General features: G+C 40.4%; 10 protein-coding genes across 10 annotated transcripts; 4 read left to right on the top strand and 6 right to left on the bottom strand. All coding sequences in view use genetic code 12, as the record gives it.

Annotated features, from left to right (window-relative positions):
- Positions 1–33: 33 nt before the first annotated feature.
- On the top strand, positions 34–2,013 carry SPAPADRAFT_134252 (uncharacterized protein; the record flags this gene model as incomplete). Its single annotated transcript, XM_007374018.1, has 1 exon — positions 34–2,013. One exon carries the CDS (start codon positions 34–36, stop codon positions 2,011–2,013), a length of 1,980 nt encoding a protein of 659 aa, XP_007374080.1.
- Positions 2,014–2,084: 71 nt separating this feature from the next.
- Positions 2,085–3,336, bottom strand: ATP3 (F1F0 ATP synthase subunit gamma; the record flags this gene model as incomplete). Its single annotated transcript, XM_007374017.1, has 2 exons — positions 2,085–2,966; positions 3,268–3,336. The coding sequence occupies 2 exons, from the start codon at positions 3,312–3,314 to the stop codon at positions 2,153–2,155; spliced, it is 861 nt and encodes a 286-aa protein (XP_007374079.1).
- A 302-nt stretch (positions 3,337–3,638) lies between these two features.
- Positions 3,639–4,323, bottom strand: SPAPADRAFT_59932 (uncharacterized protein; the record flags this gene model as incomplete). Its single annotated transcript, XM_007374016.1, has 2 exons — positions 3,639–4,225; positions 4,283–4,323. The coding sequence occupies 2 exons, from the start codon at positions 4,284–4,286 to the stop codon at positions 3,933–3,935; spliced, it is 297 nt and encodes a 98-aa protein (XP_007374078.1).
- A 346-nt stretch (positions 4,324–4,669) lies between these two features.
- On the top strand, positions 4,670–9,080 carry CWH43 (Cwh43p; the record flags this gene model as incomplete). The annotated part of the gene is made up of 2 exons (XM_007374014.1): positions 4,670–5,390; positions 5,411–9,080. 2 exons carry the CDS (start codon positions 4,670–4,672, stop codon positions 7,645–7,647), a joined length of 2,958 nt encoding a protein of 985 aa, XP_007374076.1.
- FTH2 (Fth2p) lies at positions 7,697–9,037 on the bottom strand (the record flags this gene model as incomplete). The annotated part of the gene is made up of 2 exons (XM_007374015.1): positions 7,697–8,440; positions 8,519–9,037. The coding sequence occupies 2 exons, from the start codon at positions 9,035–9,037 to the stop codon at positions 7,697–7,699; spliced, it is 1,263 nt and encodes a 420-aa protein (XP_007374077.1).
- Positions 9,081–9,125: 45 nt separating the features above from the next.
- On the bottom strand, positions 9,126–9,897 carry SPAPADRAFT_59923 (sterol transporter; the record flags this gene model as incomplete). The annotated part of the gene is made up of 1 exon (XM_007374013.1): positions 9,126–9,897. The coding sequence occupies one exon, from the start codon at positions 9,854–9,856 to the stop codon at positions 9,284–9,286; it is 573 nt and encodes a 190-aa protein (XP_007374075.1).
- A 251-nt stretch (positions 9,898–10,148) lies between these two features.
- Positions 10,149–12,911, bottom strand: SPAPADRAFT_54619 (uncharacterized protein; the record flags this gene model as incomplete). The annotated part of the gene is made up of 1 exon (XM_007374012.1): positions 10,149–12,911. The coding sequence occupies one exon, from the start codon at positions 12,909–12,911 to the stop codon at positions 10,149–10,151; it is 2,763 nt and encodes a 920-aa protein (XP_007374074.1).
- A 1,224-nt stretch (positions 12,912–14,135) lies between these two features.
- Positions 14,136–17,818, top strand: CPA2 (carbamoyl-phosphate synthase (glutamine-hydrolyzing); the record flags this gene model as incomplete). The annotated part of the gene is made up of 2 exons (XM_007374011.1): positions 14,136–14,182; positions 14,455–17,818. 2 exons carry the CDS (start codon positions 14,136–14,138, stop codon positions 17,816–17,818), a joined length of 3,411 nt encoding a protein of 1,136 aa, XP_007374073.1.
- A 1,434-nt stretch (positions 17,819–19,252) lies between these two features.
- SPAPADRAFT_70593 (uncharacterized protein) lies at positions 19,253–21,903 on the top strand (the record flags this gene model as incomplete). Its single annotated transcript, XM_007374009.1, has 1 exon — positions 19,253–21,903. One exon carries the CDS (start codon positions 19,253–19,255, stop codon positions 20,897–20,899), a length of 1,647 nt encoding a protein of 548 aa, XP_007374071.1.
- SPAPADRAFT_59920 (uncharacterized protein) lies at positions 20,162–21,880 on the bottom strand (the record flags this gene model as incomplete). The annotated part of the gene is made up of 1 exon (XM_007374010.1): positions 20,162–21,880. A coding segment is annotated over one exon (679 nt), but the record flags the coding sequence as incomplete, so codon positions are not given.
- Positions 21,904–21,962: the final 59 nt, after the last annotated feature.

The following is a 21,962-nucleotide window of genomic DNA, read 5'->3' as shown; positions in this document are numbered from 1 at the left end:
ATAATCATTAATCTATAAAACTACATCATGATGATGTGGCTACTATGTCTACTATTGCTACCAGGATTCATCTACGGCCATGCCTTTGACGTATCTTTCCTGCCCAACTACTACAAACCCGGTGATAAAGTCGACTTACTAGTCAATAAAGTCGAATCAGATTCAACACAACTTCCATACAGTTACTACTCCCTCCCGTTTGTCTGTCCACCCATGGGCGATGCCCACCCAGTGCACTTGTCCCTTGGGGAAATACTACGAGGCGATCGCATCTGGCTGAGTTCGTACGACTTGAAGTTCGGAATCGATGCCCCCTGTAGTCGTCTTTGCGATTTGCGGACCAGCGAAACGGGACTTAAGCGGGCCGATGTGTTGATCAAGAGTGGGTATGTCGTCCAGTGGTTGATTGACGGGTTGCCTGGTGCTACTACTTTTGAAAGCTCAAACCGAAACAGGAAATACTATGCCGCAGGGTTCCCCTTGGGGTTTGTCAAGGACGATGTCAGTTATATCTATAATCACTTCATGTTGGTTATAAGGTATCATCGTGAGACAAACGGTAAATATACTATTGTCGGTTTTGAAGTGTATCCCAAAAGTGTCCTGAATGAACAATGTCCTGGTTCGTCCAAGAATTACAAAAACTTTGCCATAAAGTATAGTGCAGACAAGGATGGCAACTTGATTCACCAAAAGACCCTTATTCCATATACTTACGCAGTATACTGGAGAGAAGACAACTCGGTGGATTACGATTCCCGTTGGGATTTGTACTATGAAAATGAAACTAATGGAGCACACGTGCACATCCATTGGATCTCCTTTATCAATTCCATCATCTTGATCTTTTTAGGCTCATTGATTGTCATGATTGTCTTAGTCAAGGTTTTGAAAAAGGATATCCCGCCCGCGGGTACTAAATCACCATTGCCAATGCACGAATTTGACACTAGTGCCCCGGATAGTACCTGGAGGCGTTTGTTCGATGACGTTCATCGTGTTCCTCCAGCTACACTCTTGTTGACGGTATTAGTATCTGGTGGTATTCAAATGTTGATTGCTAGTGTTGGTGTAGTCTCTATATTCGTGTTTGATTCCTTTGGTGGGACCAGATTCACCATATTCACCAATCACCGCGGTCAAACTTTCTCGCTTATGATATTCTGTTTTATTGGTTCGGCATTGGTATCCTCATACTCGGGGATAATCTTGTATAAGGTGTTCAACGGTGATCCCTTGAACCAACAGTATCCTCGAGGAAGAACAATCAAACTATCCCTCCTTTTCAGCGGCATGTTGCCTATGTTCATATTTATTGTTGTTCTCCTATTGAACTTCTTCGTCTGGGCCAAAGAATCCTCCACGGCACTTCCCTTCGGAACAATCATGATCCTCATATTGTTATTTACCCTCATTCAATGTCCACTTGGCATAATAGGGGCCATATACGGAAACAAGCGCAAATTCAACACTTCCAAAAACTCCTCCCTTTCAACCACACCCTTGGACAGACCTGTATCGCCGGAAAAGATCCATACTGTGCTGCCTGCATTTTCTTGGATACCAGCATACATAACGCGCACATTAACCTACGGTCTTATCCCCTTTGGCATTGTGTTTGTTGAACTTCTGTTCATTTTCCAATCGGTGTGGTTGGAAAAGACGACTTTTTACTACATGTACGGCTTCCTTCTCGTCACCATCATCATGCTAATCATCATAATCGTGGAATCGACAATCATAGCGCATTACATCCTGCTTATGATTTACCAGGATTCCAACTGGACCTGGCTTAGTTTCCAAGTGGGGAGTAGTATCGGATGGTACGTTTTCGCGTACTCGATATACTATTATTTCACAGTGTTGAATGTGGGTGATTTTGTCAGTGGGGTGTTGTACTTTGGGTACATGGCTTGTGCATGTTTGATTATGGGTGTGACCTGTGGGAGTATAGGTGTATTAACAGGGTTGGCATTTGTAAAAAGAGTATACGGGGCTATTAAAGTAGACTAAACATATATAGAAGATCTACATAGGTAAAAAAATAAATCAAAAAACAATAAAACAAAAAGGAAAAGACATAGGCACGATGTATGATTTGTATTGAGAGAAACCTCTTTTAATATATATATAATGTTGTATATAAAAACGCTTAATCCAAGGAAGAAGCACCGGTAATAATATCAACCAATTCGTTGGTAATGACAGCTTGTCTGGATCTGTTATACAAGATGGTGTACTTGTTGATCATATCACCAGCGTTCTTAGAAGCGTTATCCATAGCGTTTCTTCTGGCGGAGATTTCAGAGGCGTAACCTTCAGCCATGGCGGATAATAATGAGTTGGCCAATCCGAATTCGGAAGCGGTGGAGGAAATGTCTTCAGATTCCAAGTCGTACTTGCTTAAACCTTGAGCGGCTTCAATGGCAGCAGCAGTGTAGGCGTTGAAGGTGGATGGTTCGAAAGAAACACCGGAGGTGAACTTGTTGTATAAGACTTCAATGTTGGCGTATTCACCCAACTTCTTGATTTCGTCAACCATTAAAGCAACTTCGTAAAAGTTAGGAGCTTCCTTACCGATACCGTTGAAGGCCAACTTGACACTGTCGGCGTGGGTTCTGGTTAATTGTTGTCTAACCTTGTCACCAATGGCAACAACGTCAGCATTACCGTTTAATTCGGCAATTCTCTTTCTGGCGTACTTGGAGATTTGGGAATGGATGGAACCACACAAACCCTTATCGGAGGAGACAACAACAAGTAAGGTCTTTTCTTCTGCGTTCTTTTCTGGTTCGGTGTTTTCCAAGAATTCAGCTTCAGACTTGTGGAACACACGAGAAGCGGTCATGGCTCTTTGGGCCTTGTTTAATCTGGTGGAAGCAACAACCTTCATGGTGTTGGTGATCTTTTCAATGTTCTTAATGGACTTAAGACGCATTTCAATTTCACGTAAAGTGGCATAGTTTCTAAAGTGTGTTAGTACGACTGTTGTTGTGAATTAGCCTAAATGTGTTGCAAAATGGTACCCATAGTAAAAAATTGTGAATAGTGCTCCAATTAAGGTATATTGAAACAGATCCAACTCTCTTCTTTTCTTTCCTTTCCTTCTCAATCAATTCCGGTGTTTCACTAGCGGTGCAATTCCAAGATATCTACACTCAATCTCTCTCACGTTCTTCAATGCGTAAAATATTTCAGTGGTGAATCCACATTGCACATTCAGCACTCAAAATTAGCCTCCTCTTTCGTCGTTGGTTATGTACATACCTAGCACCGGTAGAACGGGCAACTTGACGAGCACCTAAACGAAACATTTTCTCTAAGTGGTTGTATACAATTAGCAAGGTCGAACTAGCTGCTGTTGCTTTGAAGTTTTTTTTTCCAAAGTGGTGGTTGGATTCCCTGTTGGTTGGTTGGACATTTTTGGCTGGTCGTGCGCCTGTGCACAATTGTTGCCAATGTCGGCGTTGTGCTTTTGCAGCGACCACCCGAACGACAAACTTTCATTGGGCAGAAGATTTTGCGACAAGGTGCACGACCCTGTCACGTGAACCCCTTGTTTATAAGTTGAACACCTACTGTATATATCTTATGTATACACTGAACGAATACGTGGGGATTTGAGATACAATCGGATGTTAACGGTAATTGATGTATTATAATAAACTAACATGACTAGAAAGAAAGGTTTTTGGTGTGAGAGTCATTATGTGTGTTTCGGCATAACAACCAAGGGGGGGGTAAAGTGGTGGATTCAGGGAGAAAGTAACATATGTTTGTAAAATAAAACACGTTTGTAAAAGGAGAGCTTTCCGTGATATATATGTTGCTTTTCCCAAAAGATGCAATTTTAAATATGGCAATGTTATCTCTGTATGAGCACAATGGTTGAGTGTGATAAATTATATGGAAATAGTACCACCGCCAACAACTTACTTGGAAGGATCGTTTCTTTGGTAGCCCAAGTAACCTTGAGGTCTGAAATCATCAAGCATCTTCATATATTTCAACGCCAAAGCTCTACAGTTTCTGTCACCATCTTGTTTATGATAATCGGCGCATTTACGTAAAGCTTCATGTGCTATTTTTAATTCTTCGGTTCTGATCATGTTTTCCCTCATCATTGATTTTCTGGCCTTGACAACATCGGGGAAGTTGTCGTAATCGATATCATCGAATGAGACTAACTCAGGTCTCTTGTGGTTATCATAATTGTCTAAACGAGCTGAACAAAATTGTTAGTAATCATTCTAATCATACGTCAGTTCCATCTCTAACATACCCATCCTGACTTGCTATCTTTGTATATCTTGAATTGATCTGGTCCAGGTCCAAGTCCAACTTATCATAATGAAGTTTTTTTTCACTTATTAAAAGAAGAATTTTTACTGGACTGAATCTGATCATGTGATGTACGGCACATGACATATTCACAATCATGTGACACCCATCACATGATTTGTTTTATTTCCCATTTGGGAAAGCCCAAACCAAACAACAAAAATGCCCCTCCAACCTCCTCCCCACCTCCTTAACCATTTAAAACTTTACCATCTCCTGCTGTTTGATTTGTTTAGTTTTCATTAGCGGTTAGGAACTTTTGAAGTTTGATTTTTTTTTACCAGTCAATTGTCAACTACAAAAACCTATTGACATCAATTGATGGATCATGTCGGACACAGAACAAAATCAACCGGTGTCGGTTGCCAATGAAAAGTCGGAAATATTCCGATTCAATGCCAGCATTATCTCCTATTTACACACTACATTCGCCTATTCCGCATTTGTCGTGGCGGTTGGTGTAGGCTGTTACTTGCATTACTACAAAATTGTCCAGAATGCCTCGTATGGATACCCCGATGAATGGTTCCCTAGTGTTTCTGCAACTATTGGTGATCGATATCCAGAACGGTCAATTTTCCAAATCTTGATTGCATTGACAGCCGGACCAAGATTCTTATTGTTGTTTTTCAATTTCCTTTGTCTTTTCAAACAGAATTCTTATTTGCCTTATGTGGGTTTACTTAGTGGGACCTTGAGAACATTCACTGCTGGTGGATGGATGTATATTACATCCACCGATGATCATGATGCCCATGACGTGTTTATGATTAGTTACATGGTGTTGACTATTCCCTGGACCGTATGCATCACTTTATTGTCGGAACGCAACTCCTTCCAACGTAAAGCCAGATTCTACAGCGCCACGGCATTCTTCCTGACTATTGTTCCCTTGATTTACTGGTTTATCCAACACAAGGTCCATATTGTTGCTGGCGCATATTCAGTCTACGCGTACTTTGAATGGGGGCTAATCTTTTTGGATATTCTCTTTGACTCATGGTCGGCAATTGACTTCAGCAAAGTCGACATTGTTCTTAGTGGTCTGGGTGTGGAATTGTTACCCCAGCAAAAAAAAAGCCTATTGAAAAGCCAGTAGTCAAAACCAAGTCGATTGGCGATGAGTTTACTGTTTTTGAACTCTTGGCTAATCTTGGGAATTCGTTTGTTTTTTGGTCAGTCTCGACCTCGATCTTTTTATGTGTCTGGTATTTCCCATTATGGCACATGGGACTCTCAGGTTATGAAGCTGTTATTACTTGTTACTTTTTATCACCATTGTTATTGATTTTACCATTTGTTAGACGTTTTTTTACAAAGTTTACATATATCACTCGTGTTTTGACGGTTGTTTTAGGCGTGGGTGCATTTAAAGTCCCTGATCCTGAACAAAGATTATTGGTGATTACTGCAGGGACATCATTCGCGGTAATTTCGCTTATTATTGAACTAGGTATCTTGGCTGATCAACCTAAGAAATTGCATTCTTATATTATTACTGTTTTATTAGGATTATTAGCCACTTCCATTTCCAAATACTTGAATTTTTCAAATAATCCAATCTGGCCAATCATGCATAATGAGAATGGCGGGTATAACAACATTGGACTCTTCCTAGGCTTGCTCGCGGCTTTCTTTACTCCTGGACCCTCGTTTAAAACTGAGGACAGCGAAAAGAAGAAACCAGTGGCTAGAACCGGTGGATCTATTCTCCTTGCTTCATTAGGATTTGGTGGGTATTTCTTTGCTATTCAATCATATCTTTCTGATTCAGGGACATTGGCTACATGGAGTTGGAATGGGTTCCCCATTACTGGACCTACCCCAATCACAGGTGGACCTTTACAATTTGCCACAATTATAATTGCCTTATTCATCACGGCTAAGTATCACCCTAATGTATTTAGCGGATTAGGCTACAACTTAGTTGTCGGAGGGGGTAGTGCCGTTGTATTGTATTTGTTTGAAGGGTGGTTGGGGTATGCTGGATCGCTTGTGTATTCATTCTACTTGGTCTCAATAGGACCTATAATCTGGCAAGGCATTGTAGGGTATAATATTGCTGGCGCGTTTTTCCTTGCGTTTTTCGTGGATATAATAATCTCATTGGGAAGTGTGTGGATTGTCGCCTATGCCTTTGTTCCTGGAGGTCCGTTGTTACGTGAACGTACTGATATTATCTTGTTTAGCTCGTTTGTCCTGATTTTAGCTGGTGTGGCCAATTTCAATTTACGCAAGGGCACAATTATCAAGACTACGTTTATCAGCGGTACTTTCTTGAAACAAACAGCCACAATTTTAACAGTGTGCACTGCAATTGTTCTTGCTGCATTTATCAAGAGATATCCTACCTCGGCACCTGTTCCATACCATGCCGATGCCCAGAGCTTCAATGCAGGGATCTGGTGTGTTCATTTCGGGTTAGATAACGACATGTGGTCGCTGGAAACTAGAATGAGAGATTTGATTCGTGATGCCGAGCTCGACATTATTGGACTTCTTGAAAGTGACACCCAGAGACTTATTGGTGGAAATCGGGATTTCACCCAGAAGATTGCTGAGGATTTGGGAATGTATGTCGATTATGGTCCTGGACCCAACAAGCATACTTGGGGAGCTGCCCTTTTGTCAAAGTTCCCTATTATTGAAAGCAGACACCATTTGATGCCTTCTCCTGTGGGTGAATTGGCACCTGCCATTTTTGCCACTTTGGACATATATGGTGAATTGGTTGATGTCATTGTGTTCCATCTGGGACAAGAAGAAGACGTAGAGGATAGAAGATTGCAGACTCAGGGAGTCACTGAATTAATGGGCAATTCCACCCGGCCATTGGTGTTGTTGAGTTATTTGGTAACTGAGCCGCTCAAGGGCAATTACAATACGTATGTCAGTGAACAAAGTCGGATGTATGATATCGATAATACCGATTGGGACAGATGGTGTGAGTACATTTTGTTTAGAGGGGTTAAAAAAGTGGCCTATGCGAGAATTTCCAGAAGTACAATCACCGATACCGAATTGCAAGTTGCTAAGTTTAAGTTGATGACTGATGAAGAGAAGCGAGATGATGATCTCGGGTTCTACTATGGTAATAATTACATCAACGAGGAGCAAGTTGATGAAAACTTAAGAATGCCTCGCATGTTTAGAGGTGAAGGGGTTAGAGGACATAGATACCATGTGTTTGATGAGCCTAGATACTTTGCTCAACACAAATCACAGATTGTGAAGGATGAACCGGTTGAAGAAGCACATGAAGAACAAAGTCAAAATCACGAAGAACGTCAAAATAACGAAGATTAATTAGATTTATGTAAACTTTTGGAATAAATACGTAATTTTATAAACTATTTTACGATGAACCTAACAAAGCTTCGGCTTCATCTCCATCTCCATTTCCACCTCCGTTGTTATTTGGTTGGCTCTCAAGTTCATGCTCGTGCTGCTGTTCTTGTTGGTTTCTCATTTCATATAGTCTAATCTTCTTCTTGATTCTCTTGATCTGCCATTTGACAGGAACAAGAGGAACAACACCGTGTCTTTCTTCATACAACTTGACTTCCAACCATACAATAACAAACAACCAATACAAGCAATAGCTAATGACACTACCGTAGGTGGCAGAATTAGTCCAACCAACAAGAGCATTAGCCACCATCCACCACCCGTCTTTCAACCCATTACAACAATTGACATGCCATACACTAGTGGCGACATCATAACTACCAGGACCACTTCCAGTTTCACTAACGTCCAATCCACCACAAGCACGTACATACTTTTCCAATTCCAAGAACCAGACGCCTCGTGACATTAATCCGGCCGACACGGTGTAAAGGAAGCATGTCAGGAAGATAAGGAAATATTGAAGGGAGAGTTTGTTCCCGCCTCGATAGAGAGTGTACCCGATGATCAGACCGAGTGTGATTCCCGATATGATGGCAAGTGGAAGAGATGTTGGTGGTTGCGACATACCGATTCCCCCTACGAAAACCACGGCTTCAAGACCTTCACGAAGCGTGGTGACTAATGGAAGTATGGCAAGAAAGTAACGTTTTGTGAATGATTGTCTGTGGGTGTGGGATCTGGTGCTAGCCTGTTCTAAGGCTCTGCTGGTACCTGTTAATGGAACCTCTTCGGATTCTGTGCTTGATCTAGTTCCTCCATAATTGACGTTTTCAGCTATGCTATCTTCTTCAATATCGTCATCACCCAACTTGGCAATCTCCTCTTCGCCTTCTTCACTGATATCATTATTGTATGCATCACCTAATTTGATCCACCACTTGATCTTCATGACTTTGTTAATCCGGAGTAAACTAATCCCCATGATGGTAATAATTATACTAGACAAGAGGGAAAATACACCTTCCCATACTCGTTCGGTATATGACCAGTAGTCCTTACCGATAAAGTAGAAACTAATAATGAAAATTAACCCAATGATGAAACAAACGACTAGTCCAAGAATAGCACCGATCCATACTTGGAGTTTCAACTTGCGTTGCACTTTTTGCAAATGGGTATGGGCAGCATGCTGTTCGGGCGATGAGTCCTCGGTGAGTTCTGGTTGTTTGTGGGAACGTTGGTTTATGAACGACAAGAGAACCGAGATGATGATAGCGGTCTCCAATGTCTCTCTCAAGATGATAAAGAAGATCTGAATTGAAAAGTACTGTTCAAATTCGATCATCTTTTGCAGTTGTTGTTGAAGAAGAGGCTTATTGGCTACTTCGAAAAACCCAAATCAAATTTTTCCCCAGAGTGTATAGAGAGAAGAGAATAGTAAAACATGCATTTATTAAAAGAGAAAACACAAAATCAATGGGAAACCATTTCAAATAGAGAAATCTAGATAGTTGTAGTATTAGCTATTAGCAATTAGCAAATGCTCTGGCAAGCGAAACCCCCCGCTCCTTCTATAAGCACCCCTAGCAGATTAGTTTCTAACGACAGGGAAGTCGATAACTGCACTCAAACAAGTAATATACTCGTCATCCTTAGTATAAGCTCTAGCAGTAACAAAGTATCTTCCTGGAGGAACTTCTTCTGGGATTGCAACAATCTTGCTAATGACTTGGTTGCCCTTGTTGATAGGACATTGTAAGTCCACCTTTTCGACTTCGTCACACAAGTCAAAAGTTTGATGAATCAACTTAATGAATCCATAACGCACATCCACATCAACATATGCCCCTGGTTCGATGGTCTTGCCGACAAATCCAGTAGCGGTGAAAGTCAAGTTAGCGCCAGCTTTAGGTGGATTAGGAAGCAAGTTTATTTCTTCAAGAGTCAACAATTGCACTTCGGTAATGTCGCACTTTTCCAAGGGTGAGTCACCTGGAATAGGCTCAGTGTCGTGATGTGGTGGTGGGAGATTGAGGACTGATTGATCAGGGTTGGATTTGAAGAGTTGCGCGGCTTGGTTGAAGTAACCAGTGGTGGCATGGACGGATAAACAATTAGCGGAGCCAACGAGTGTAAGTAATGCAAGATGTTTGAATGAAACCATAGTAAATTAACTGATTCTATAGAAAAGCAAATAAATTAGGTGGAGAATGTTAAATTTGCCTTTCGTTTATTCTTGTTTGAGTTGTCTATCATTGAGGAGGAGTCCAAGATGAAACCGCAGTTGTTGCTTACGGGTTGTATGCAGGATTTGCCTAATTGTGTCATCCATTGCGCACATTAGATAACGCGTAATCCACACAATTGCGAACTACGGAATAACCTCGGAACATCTTCTTGGCTAGAACTTTTAACTTATTTACTATATCGTCTATATATATATATATTTGTGTATGCTACCCCGATATAAGCAAATTTGCAGTCATGCTATCGAATCTTTCTCTCACCAACATCCCTTCAATTCTGAGTAACTCGTTTAGAATATCTTGATCAACCGATGGCAACTTGGACATATCTAATCTCCACACCACGGAATCAGATACGGTCGTATAAACGCACCGTCTAAACTTTTTCACATCAGTCATATCTCCAAATGCAACAAGGGGCAATATACTACTGTGTAAGCTCCTACCTTCATTTTCAAACATAATCACCGAACGAATTAATCCGCTTTCAACAAGGAAAAACTGGGGCAGGGAAGTAGATGTATCGTAGAATGCATAATCTTTGGGAATGGTTTCCTTAACGAAACATGATGCAAGTGGAGCCCAGAATTCCTCGGGTTTTTCCGATAACAAATGGAATGTAATCATCAACAATGTAAGTGGCTGTTGTTTTTTAAATGCTAATTTGTTATTAGGATCATATTCACTTAATGTCTTTGTAGCTGCTTGATAAACTTGTGTTGTCCTTGGTGTTCCGACAATATACTTTGGTACATTTGGTTTATATGGAATGAGCCTGCTAGTAGCGGCAGAAGTACAGGTGGGTGATGATGCTGCCGGTACAGCACTGGCACTAGTCTTGATTCGCCTATATGTTTTCAAGAAACAATTTTCACACCATTCCAAGGCATTATTCAATGAACTAAACAAAACCACGGCCTCGCCATCAAACAACCCAGCATCGCGCAATCCTCTAACCATATCACCATCCTCTTCAACCGAACTAATAATCAATCTGGTTCCAAATTGGTCAACTAGGTTCAACACCCTTCTGAATCCTTCCGCGGCACTGAAATCTATGGAAAGAACATCCTTCATATCTAGAATAAGATACTTTAATGGATTATTCAGGAATTGATCAGCCGTGAATTTCGTTCTAATCACCGTCTCAACCCCACCAATAGATCCGAAAAAGATTGATCCTTGAAGTTTGACAATACAGATTTGATTACCGACATCCTTCAAGAATTCTTGTTGCTTGGGGTGTCTCAAAACCGTCGATCTAGCCACAATTCCTGAATGGACACTCGACACCACTGGTGACCTACCTGCTTCAACGACAAACAGAAGACAAGCGAGTAGAATACCAACAAGGATACCAGCGACGAAATCAACTGCACCCATGGTTATGACAATGATAAGAATCGTTGTGTACTCAATAACACGAAGTCTTCCATAGGTATCATACACTGCTTCCTTTAATAATTCATATCCCAATAAGAAAATCAATGCACCGACAACGCACACGGGGATATAACCAATCACTACGGGACCAGTAACCATCACTCCTATGGTGGCAATGGCGAGCATAACACCTGCAAGTCTATCTTCGGTACCGGCACCGGCACGAATAAATAATACGGAATTAGTATAAACCAAGTAATTCTGGATTGATCCTACTAAACCTGAAATGAAATTGGAATACCCATGCGCGACCAATTCACGATTGACATCAACAGTATCCATGCCCACAGTTACAGCTAAAGCAGGGACGTTGATAGGCACGTGAAGGATTCCAAAGAATGTAAGGGCAAGCATGGTGGGTATTTGGCGGATAATGCAATACCAGTCAACTATGGGGAATTTATAAAGGGTGTAAAACTGATACCATGGTTCGTGACCCTCAACTAAATGGAACACCCATCCGTTATCTCTAGCTATGCCCAAATTCCATGATGGAACAATAAGCACGACAAGATGGAAGATTATGAACACTAATATGAAGTATGCTGGTACAAGCATGGTGTTGTGATATTTATGTTGAAGTAGTATTAGTAATACCGCAAGGAGTAATGGTGTGACCCATTGAAGCAAGGAAGTCTGAAACAAAAATTCAAATGTCTCCCAGTTATATTGTAATCCTCCTTCTAATCTGGAAGATACTTCTATTCCAGTTACCACTAAGAAGTATCCGACACCTCCAATACACCCCACCAATATATGCCGGGGGAAAAATCCAACGAGTGCACCCAAATTACATTTTCCCAAAAGATAAAATACTGCCCCTGTGACTAATGAGCTGATGGCGTAGGTGGTTATTGTAGTAGCAATGATTGCCTCGTCTGATTCTCCTTTCATTTCACTGGCGATGCTAAGTGCCATTGTGTGGAAGAACGGGGTGACTTCAATCATTTCCGAACCTATCCCTGTCTTGAATGCTGATCCACCAAGTGAATAAATTAATTGGGACACGATACATGACATGTAAAACATGGATAACCCAGTAGGTGCCAAATGAGAAAAGATGGCTTCACCAATGGGGAACATGATCATCCCATAGGAGAGACCGTCCAAGATGTTAAGCAATGTTCCGAGAAACACGGCTGGAATGAATCCCGCTGGTTTTACCAAGTATTGATGGAGTTTGCTTGGCACTGGTGGTTTCTCGGAATGGTGAAGTTTATCAAGTATATTTGGATGCATTTCAAGATCTGGTGGAGAAGGTTCATCTGTGTATTTCGATGTGGTGGTTATCAAAGGCATAGATTCTGACGATAGTATACTTGAACTGGACGGTTGCTGAAATTGTTTCCCGATTGGCGTGGGTTTGCTTGTAGAATGAGGGATATACTCTTCTTCTATATCCAATGCATTTTCATCATCGTCGCTATTTCCAAGCACGGCTATATTAGCCAAATTGGCACTTTGTTCATGCACATCATCACCGGTGTTCACAAACGGGCTGTTTTGAAGATATGGAGATCTATGGCTCATACTGACATAGCTTCTTCCTCCAAAGTCAAATGGATTGGAGTTCAATGCTTCATTGATTGAGAATTTACGTGGTGAGTCAAATGACAGAGGTGGTGGTTGCTGTGGTTCATCTGTGTTGCTTGCATTTGGAACGGGTCGCGGTATAGCAAGTGAAGATGATTTGTAGGATGATGACTCGCGGAAGTCACCAATGGGCGTACCTCGACTACTGAATGACATCTGGATGGTAAGTATAGTGGATATAGCTTAATTATAGTGTTGATTAAGGCAGATCGGGCTGGTTATATATATATTGTTGACCTAAGAATTTTATTTGGAAGGAAACAGCGAAGTGCCACAAAATTGATTTTTTTTATTTTTCCTTTTGCCTATCAGGCAATTTTGGTTAATTATGATGGAATTGCATTGGATCACGTGAACGGCTTTTACAAGAGATGTTTACCTACGAATACCATGTGGTTATGAGAGTTACGGTGATTCCAATACAATAAAGGCTTATTGTATTTACTGACGACCCCTCATGTCGTGTCCAATAAGAAGCTTGCTCGGATTAATCACCTGGGCTTGTTTCTATTATGTTCAAGAACAATTGACTAATTTAATTTTTGTTTTTTCTTGATAAGAGAATAAAAAATATGCAAGCTGTGCTAACCACCACCCACCAGCTTGGCTGTTTCTTTTTGCTGAACAGGCTTCAGTTTTGGATGATCTGCATAAGCTTGGAACTGAGATGCGCGTGCCTCCTCTACTATAGTCGTATTTCATCTAGCCCATTTGGTACAAGTCTTGTACCGCTATCTCTCATCTAGAAAGTCGGCATTTTTTTTTCAGCCAGGCGGCCTTCTAATTATTCGCAATAATTGTTTGTTTTTTTTTTTGCAATTTAGTATTGTTGACTTCGGGTCTATTGTGTTGAAAATCTTCACCTGCCGAGTCTGCTATCCCCGATATTCTCTATAAATCCTGCTACAATAGCCACGACGACGTTTATACTGCCAGTCTGTGGAAATTAAAAACCGTGCTGTTTTGCAAGATGTTGACAATTTTACATTTTTCGCAACTTTTCGTCAAAAATTGCAAGGGGTTATTTCATGCCGGCATCATCGTGCCGAGATGATGTTCGTCACCAGATTATTCTATTTTGACTGCATATATGTCAGAAGCCACTCTGCTGTTACATTGATTTTGTGTGCGGAAGCGGTTTGTAATGATATAACCAACATCATGTTTGTGCATCGTTGCTTGGCCATCTGCATAGAAAGATCTCAAAGGTCGTGTCTGATTGCCAAGAACAATTCCATCCAATGAAAAATTTTTTGTCTGATCCTATCCGGGTAATAACCAAAAGTTACTGATTTCACAACGCGGTTAATTTCTGAGTCATTGCCTAATTGGGTTCAGGTCATAAAATTTTTCATCAGCCCAATTTCTTTGCTTTCCTCTTTCTTTCTCTTTCTCTTCTCTAGTCATATTGCTAATAATTCATAATGATATCGATGAACATAAAGGCGATATCTCGTTTATCCTCTTCTAACTTCCTTAGAAGAGCCTTCACAAACTCATCCACCCTTCGCCAATTAAACTATGCTGGGGCAGACTTGTTAAAGAAATTCACTGATGATAACGCCCATAAATTGGTTGACGTCAATAAAGTCCTTGTTATTGGGTCTGGTGGTCTTTCCATTGGTCAAGCTGGGGAGTTCGACTACTCTGGTTCCCAAGCCATCAAGGCTCTTCGTGAAGCTGACAAGAAATCCATCTTGATTAACCCTAATATTGCTACCAACCAAACATCACACAATTTAGCCGACGAAATCTACTATTTACCAGTCACTCCAGAATACATCACCTACATCATTGAAAGGGAACGTCCTGATGGGATATTGTTGACTTTTGGTGGTCAAACCGGGTTGAATGTCGGGGTCAAGTTGGACAAGATGGGGGTTTTCGATAGATATGGAGTCAAGGTCTTGGGTACCCCAATCTCCACCCTTGAAACATCCGAAGATCGTGATTTGTTCGCTACTGCTCTTAAAGAAATTAATATCCCAATTGCTGAATCCATTGCCGTTGAAACCGTCGATGATGCCCTTGCTGCTGCTAAGGAAATTGGCTATCCAATCATTGTTAGATCTGCATATTCTCTTGGTGGGTTGGGTTCTGGTTTCGCTAATGATGAAACCGAATTAAAGAACTTGGCTTCCCAATCCTTGTCATTAGCTCCACAAATTCTTGTTGAAAAGTCCTTGAAAGGTTGGAAGGAAGTTGAATATGAAGTTGTTAGAGACAGAGTCGGTAACTGTATTACTGTTTGTAATATGGAAAATTTCGACCCATTGGGTATCCACACTGGTGACTCCATTGTTGTTGCTCCATCCCAAACTTTATCTGACGAAGAATATCACATGTTGAGAAGTGCCGCTATTAAGATCATTAGACATTTAGGTGTCGTCGGTGAATGTAACGTCCAATACGCTTTACAACCAGATGGATTAGACTTCCGTGTCATTGAAGTCAATGCCAGATTATCCAGATCCTCCGCTCTTGCATCTAAGGCCACCGGTTATCCATTAGCTTACACTGCTGCCAAGATTGCCCTTGGTCACACCCTTCCTGAATTACCTAACCCAGTCACAAAGACCACCTCTGCCAACTTCGAACCTTCATTAGATTACATGGTTACCAAGATCCCTCGTTGGGACTTGTCCAAGTTCCAACACGTTAAGCGTGACATTGGATCAGCTATGAAGTCTGTCGGTGAAGTCATGGCCATTGGTCGTAACTTTGAAGAATCTTTCCAAAAGGCTATTCGTCAAATCGACCCAAGTTACATTGGTTTCCAAGGTGACCATTTCGAAAACTTGGATGAATCCTTGGCCAACCCAACTGACCGTAGATGGTTAGCTGTTGGACAAGCTTTGTTACATGAAAACTATACCGTTGATCAAGTTTGGGAATTGACCAAGATCGACAAGTGGTTTTTGCACAAGTTGATGAATATTGTTAACATGTATCGTGAATTGGAAGCTGCTGGCACTTTGGAAGCAATCAACCACGATTTAATGAGTCGTGCTAAGAAGTTAGGTTTCTCTGATAAACAAATTGGTTTATGCGTTAATGCTGAAGAATTAGAAGTTCGTAAAGTCAGAAAAGAATTTGGTATTATTCCATTCGTTAAGAAGATTGATACCTTGGCTGCTGAATTCCCTGCCAACACCAACTACTTGTACACTACTTACAATGCTACTAGCTCTGATGTTGAATTTAATGAAAATGGTACTATGGTCTTGGGTTCTGGTGTTTACAGAATTGGTTCTTCTGTTGAATTCGATTGGTGTGCTGTTTCCACTGCTAGAGCTTTGCGTGAAACTGGCCACAAGACTATCATGATCAACTATAACCCAGAAACTGTGTCTACTGATTTCGATGAAGTCGACAGATTGTATTTCGAAGAATTATCTTTGGAAAGAGTATTGGATATTTATGAATTGGAAAACTCCCAAGGTGTTGTTGTTTCTGTCGGTGGTCAGCTTCCACAAAACATTGCCTTGCCATTACAAAATGAAGGTTGTAAAGTGTTGGGTACCAACCCTGAAGATATCGACAAGGCTGAAGATCGTCACAAGTTCTCACAAATCTTGGACTCCATTGGTATTGATCAACCACAATGGAAGGAACTTACCTCTGTTGCTGATGCTGAACAATTTGCTAACGAAGTTGGATACCCAGTCTTGGTCCGTCCCTCCTATGTCCTTTCAGGTGCTGCCATGAGTGTTATTAACAACCAAACCGAACTTGATTCCAAGTTATCCAATGCTGCTAAAGTCTCTCGTGACCACCCAGTTGTCATTTCCAAGTTCATTCAAGGTGCTAAGGAAATCGATATCGATGCTGTTGCCAGTGAAGGTGAAGTTTTAGTCCACGCTGTCAGTGAACACGTTGAAAACGCTGGTGTCCATTCTGGTGATGCCACTTTGGTTCTTCCTCCACAAAACTTGTCCCCAGTTATTTTAGGCAGATTAAAGGCCATTGCTGATAAGGTTGCTAGTGCCTGGAATATTACTGGTCCATTCAACATGCAAATCATTATGAATGATCATAACGGAACTTTAGACGAATCTGAATGTGAATTAAAGGTTATTGAATGTAACATTAGAGCTTCTCGTTCCTTCCCATTTGTTTCCAAGGTTCTTGGTGTCAACTTCATCGAAGTCGCTGCCAAGGCTCTTCTTAAGGAAAATGTTCCTGCTCCGGTTGATCTTATGAAGGAACAATATGATCGTGTTGCTATCAAGGTTCCACAATTCTCATTCACTAGATTGGCCGGTGCTGATCCTTTCCTTGGTGTTGAAATGGCCTCTACTGGTGAAGTTGCCTGTTTTGGTCGCGACATCCATGAAGCTTACTGGACCACTATTCAATCTATCATGAACTTCCAAGTCCCACAACCTGGCCAAGGGTTATTGTTTGGAGGTGACTTGACCAACGAAAAGTTGGGTAATGTTGCCGCCACCGTGTCTGGATTGGGCTACAAGTTCTACACTGCCAGCGAAGACGTCGCCAAGTACTTGAGTAACTTTGTCAACGAGGACATTGAAGTCATTGAATTCCCAAAGACTGATAAGAGAGCATTAAGAGAGATTTTCCAAGATAAGCAAATTGGTGGTGTTTTCAACTTGGCCAGAGCTAGAGCCGAACATTTACTCGATGAAGATTATGTCATGAGAAGAAATGCTATTGATTTCGCCATTCCATTATTCAATGAACCAAACACCCTGTTGTTGTTTGCTGAGTGTTTAAAGAAGAACGTGGCTCACATGTTGCCATTTACTGAGGTTCCTCACAAAGTTGTTGTTCCTGATTCTGTTAAGAGATGGAGTGAATTTATTGGTGGAAAGCCAGTTTAAGCGATGATAGTTGTATAATTTAAATAAATAATAGATAAGAAGATTTTAAAACAATGATCACCTTGTAGGGACTAGCCGTTCCAGAATATACTATTACAGTAGATATGACCACCCTGCAGCTGCTGCAAAAATACTTCTGGACACTATTGCTATGATGTTATTACAATCTTTGATTCTCCCGATGCGCATTTGTATAAAGCAATCATATAACCTACTTTTGTATCGGATACTCTGTTCCGTGCACTATTCTATACCCCACTATTTGTAAACCCCTTCTCCCCAAAAAAAATTACTCAATTGCAAAAATTAAGGTTTTAATACTATTGATTGCTTTCAGGTGTCTATAATAGATTTATATCGTCCAAACTAGGAGATAGATGTAAATCTTTAATTACATCATCATATTGACTGTTTCTTAATCTTTCAATCGTCAATGAATAATCCTCCAATTATCCGATAGTTTGCAGCCATTCAGCCGTACATTACTATTTAACCATTTATCCAGGTTTCACGCCTTTCATCCGTTGAAGGTCATTATCAAAATAGTAGGAACAATAGTAATTGACATGTTAAGACCAGTTAATTTTACCAAAAAAATTTAAACACTGTGGAACTTTTTTCCAGTTTTGGGTGGCTTTATTATCCATGGATATTAACCTCGAAGTAATGACTTATCACTATCATATGGGAATCTTCGTATACTATATTTGACTTAATCTATTTTGGGATTTCTAAATTTGTGCCATGCGATGGGAGTAAAGTTGATCTTGTAGTTTCGGAGTTTGGATTGTATTTTGCATAATCTTTGTGGAGTATCTCTTATCTAGATGAAGTCTCGCAGAGTCATCTCAACAGCAAATGTGGTATCATGACTCTGGTATGTTTCCTCAAATTTAACTGCTGTCACATCTAGATATGTGAATCTAGAATCTTGAATGTAGCATGTTTCTTAAGTTCATTTTATGTAAGCAGACTTTAGAACTAGATATTAGTTGATAATTATGAACAACTTGTATAGTGAAACAGAATAATTAACAAATAATAGACATTAGTCTCACTAACCAATTAATAAATCGTCACTTTTCAGATCAATAATTAAAATATGAATGTCTGCAAGATAATCTTAAATGTTTGACCAATACCCAGAGTCAAATGTAACTTATCAATGAGCGGATGTTATGAACCTGCAGAACCAGCTTAGATACTGTAATTGCAAAATGTTAGCGGGGTTTTCCTACAAATGATATGAACTTTGTGGTCTGCAAGCTATTGGTAGCTTATCTGGTGCTGCCGCGCGGCTATTATTGAACTATCACATAAGCATAAGGATTCGATATCTGTCTTCTACCCCACAAGGACTCTCTATAAATATTAATAAAAATGGAATTCTTTTGGTCTCTTTGCTAATTGTCTACAAAGATATATCCATTAACAATGTCTGAAGAACAATATAGTATTGCTGAGTCAGAAATTGTTCCCGGAACAATTAGACTCATTGATGTCCTTGGAACTTTAAACGTGAAAAAGAATGCTGGAAATGAAAATATCATTCTTCAACCACAACCTTCATCCAACATCAATGACCCGTTACGGTGGTCAAACAAAAAGAAACACTTTCAGTTCTTTTTAGTGTTTTTCTGGTGTTTTATGCTTGCCCTTACGGTTATTTTCTACAGTCCTTTATTCGTCTTGTGGACTGAAGAATTGAACTGCACCTTGCAACAATTAAGTAACGGGGTTGCCATTTTGTTCTTATTCCTTGGAGTAGGTGTTACCTTTGTTCAACCTACTGCCTTGAAGATCGGGAAAAGATTCACATACTTATTTTGCACCATTCTTGCGATAGTAGGTTGTGTCGTGGGTGCAAAAGCAACCAACATTGGTCACATATATGTGTTTTTGATCTTTGGTGGCCTTGGTGCTGCTCCCGTTGACTCGTTAGCTGAAATTACAGGAACAGATCTTTACTTTCAACATCAAAGATCTACCGCATTTGGAATGGTAATTCTTGCACTTTATGCCGGGAGTTTTTTGGGACCAGTGGCTAGTGGGTTTGTGACTCAGGGTCTTGGTTGGAGATGGTGTTTCTGGCTACAGGTTATCTTGTATGCCATGATTTTCATATTCTTTTTCTTTACTTTGGAAGAGACTTCGTTTAGAAGAGACCTAGAGGAAGAAGATGAATTTGAAGAAGAAATCTTACACGCAACTAAATCACCTACATTAAAAGACAAAACAGAAAGCAAGGAAGTTGAAGTTAATATCAATGATATTGATGAGACGATTCCAAGACGTACCTACAAACAACGTATGAGTGTAGTTCATACTGAGTACAATGATACCAGGTCATGGTTATGTATTTACTACAGACCCTTCTTTTTGATTATTTTCCCAGCTGTGATTTGGAGTGGGTTGGTTTATGGCTCGCAAATGATGTGGATTTCCTTGATGAGTAACACTCAAAGTCAACTCTATGGTGCTCCACCCTATAATTTCCTGCCCAATGTCATTGGATTAACAAATTTGGGTGCATTTGGTGGAAGTTGTATTGGGATGTTATATGGAGGATATTTTGTTGATTGGAGCACCATCAAGTTGGCAGAACGTAATCATGGAATCTTGGAACCTGAATTCAGATTATACAGTATGGTTGTGCCTACTATAGTCAATGCTGCTGGAATTTTGGCCTATGGCTTAGGATTGAATAATGGAATCCATTGGGCAATTCCCTGTGTTATTGGTCAAGGATGTTTGGGTTTTGCCATGGGCTCTTCAGGTTCAATTTGTTTAACTTATGCTGTTGACAGTTATCACAAGTTAGCCAGTGAATGTATTGTGCTTATCTTGTTCATTAGAAATATGGTTGGTATGATCTTTTGCTTTGTGTTCCGGCCATGGTTGGAAGGATGCGGGTTAGCTGTAACTGCTTGGTTGATGTTTATGTTATCTCTTCTTATCAATGGAAGCTTCCTTGTTCTTATTAAATGGGGGAAGACATTCCGGAAATGGACTGCTCCCAGTTATGCCAAATTTTCTAATCCTACATTTGGAGAATTGTTTGAAAGAAAGAGTAGTAAATAGTTTATGAATTATGTCTTTGTTGTTTTAAATATATTTCGTATATTAACACCCTTTACTTATAATAAGTCATCGTCGTCTTTATCAACCACGGAATTCTTGATCTTCAACAACAATTGGGTTTTCAACTTGTCAAGCTTGGCGAACTGGTCGTATTCGAAAACTTTGTCTGAATAACCATCAATATCACCTTTATCTATACTCTCAAGGATTCCTTCCACTAACTTGTATTCCCTTGTTTGATTCCAGTTTGGATCTTCTGTTAAAAAGTTTTGATTTCTTTTTTGGGCTTCAATAATATCATCAGTACACAATACACATAAAATAACCTTCAAGAAATAATCCTTCAAACTCCATCTTGTCAAATTGTTTCCCACCAGTTGCTTAATAATTGTATCATATAATTCAATAGCCTTTTTGTAGTCACCAGAAAGGGCACTCAAATCAGCACATTTTAAAAAGGATTTGTTGGCTAATGCTTCGGCGTGATCAGTAGTGAAATAATCACCTGCTTGTTCATAACTCTTGATGGCATTGGCAGTATCATTGACTGATTCATAGAGCTCCCCTAAGTCCATTGTGAAGTTGGCAGCTCTTCTGAATTGACCATTTTGAGTTAAAAATATGTGAATGGCTTTAGATAACGCATCAATGGCGTCAGTTGGGGAAACGCCTTTGAAACATTTGTAGGCTTCAACCAAATGATTTGCTGCATCGTTATGGTTGGATAAGGACTCTTGAATTCCGGCAGCTCTTACAAATTGGGCACCAGCATTATTGAAATCTTTGGCTAATCGGTATTGATTGGCCGCCGTGATCAAGAGATCGGTGGCTTCCTCCTTTCTCATAGAGTCTGAAGAGCCCGATAAGAACAGAAAGAATCCCAGCTGAGGCTTGAGCAATTTCTCGGCATCATCTATTAATGTACGTGGATTTGACATGCTTGGTATGGTCTATATGGCGATTGGATTCAATCTAAGCTGTGCTAATGAATTCTAGTTCAATTGGAGGTTTAGATTGCCACCCCTGTTGTGTTGGTGTTTTTTCTGTTGGGGTTGGGGGACAA

The sequence above is a fragment of the Spathaspora passalidarum genome (genome assembly GCF_000223485.1).
Source record: "Spathaspora passalidarum NRRL Y-27907 unplaced genomic scaffold SPAPAscaffold_2, whole genome shotgun sequence".
NCBI lineage: Eukaryota > Fungi > Ascomycota > Pichiomycetes > Serinales > Debaryomycetaceae > Spathaspora > Spathaspora passalidarum.
The sequence above is the reverse complement of the archived record's forward strand: the minus strand, read 5'-3'. Positions and strand labels throughout refer to the sequence as shown.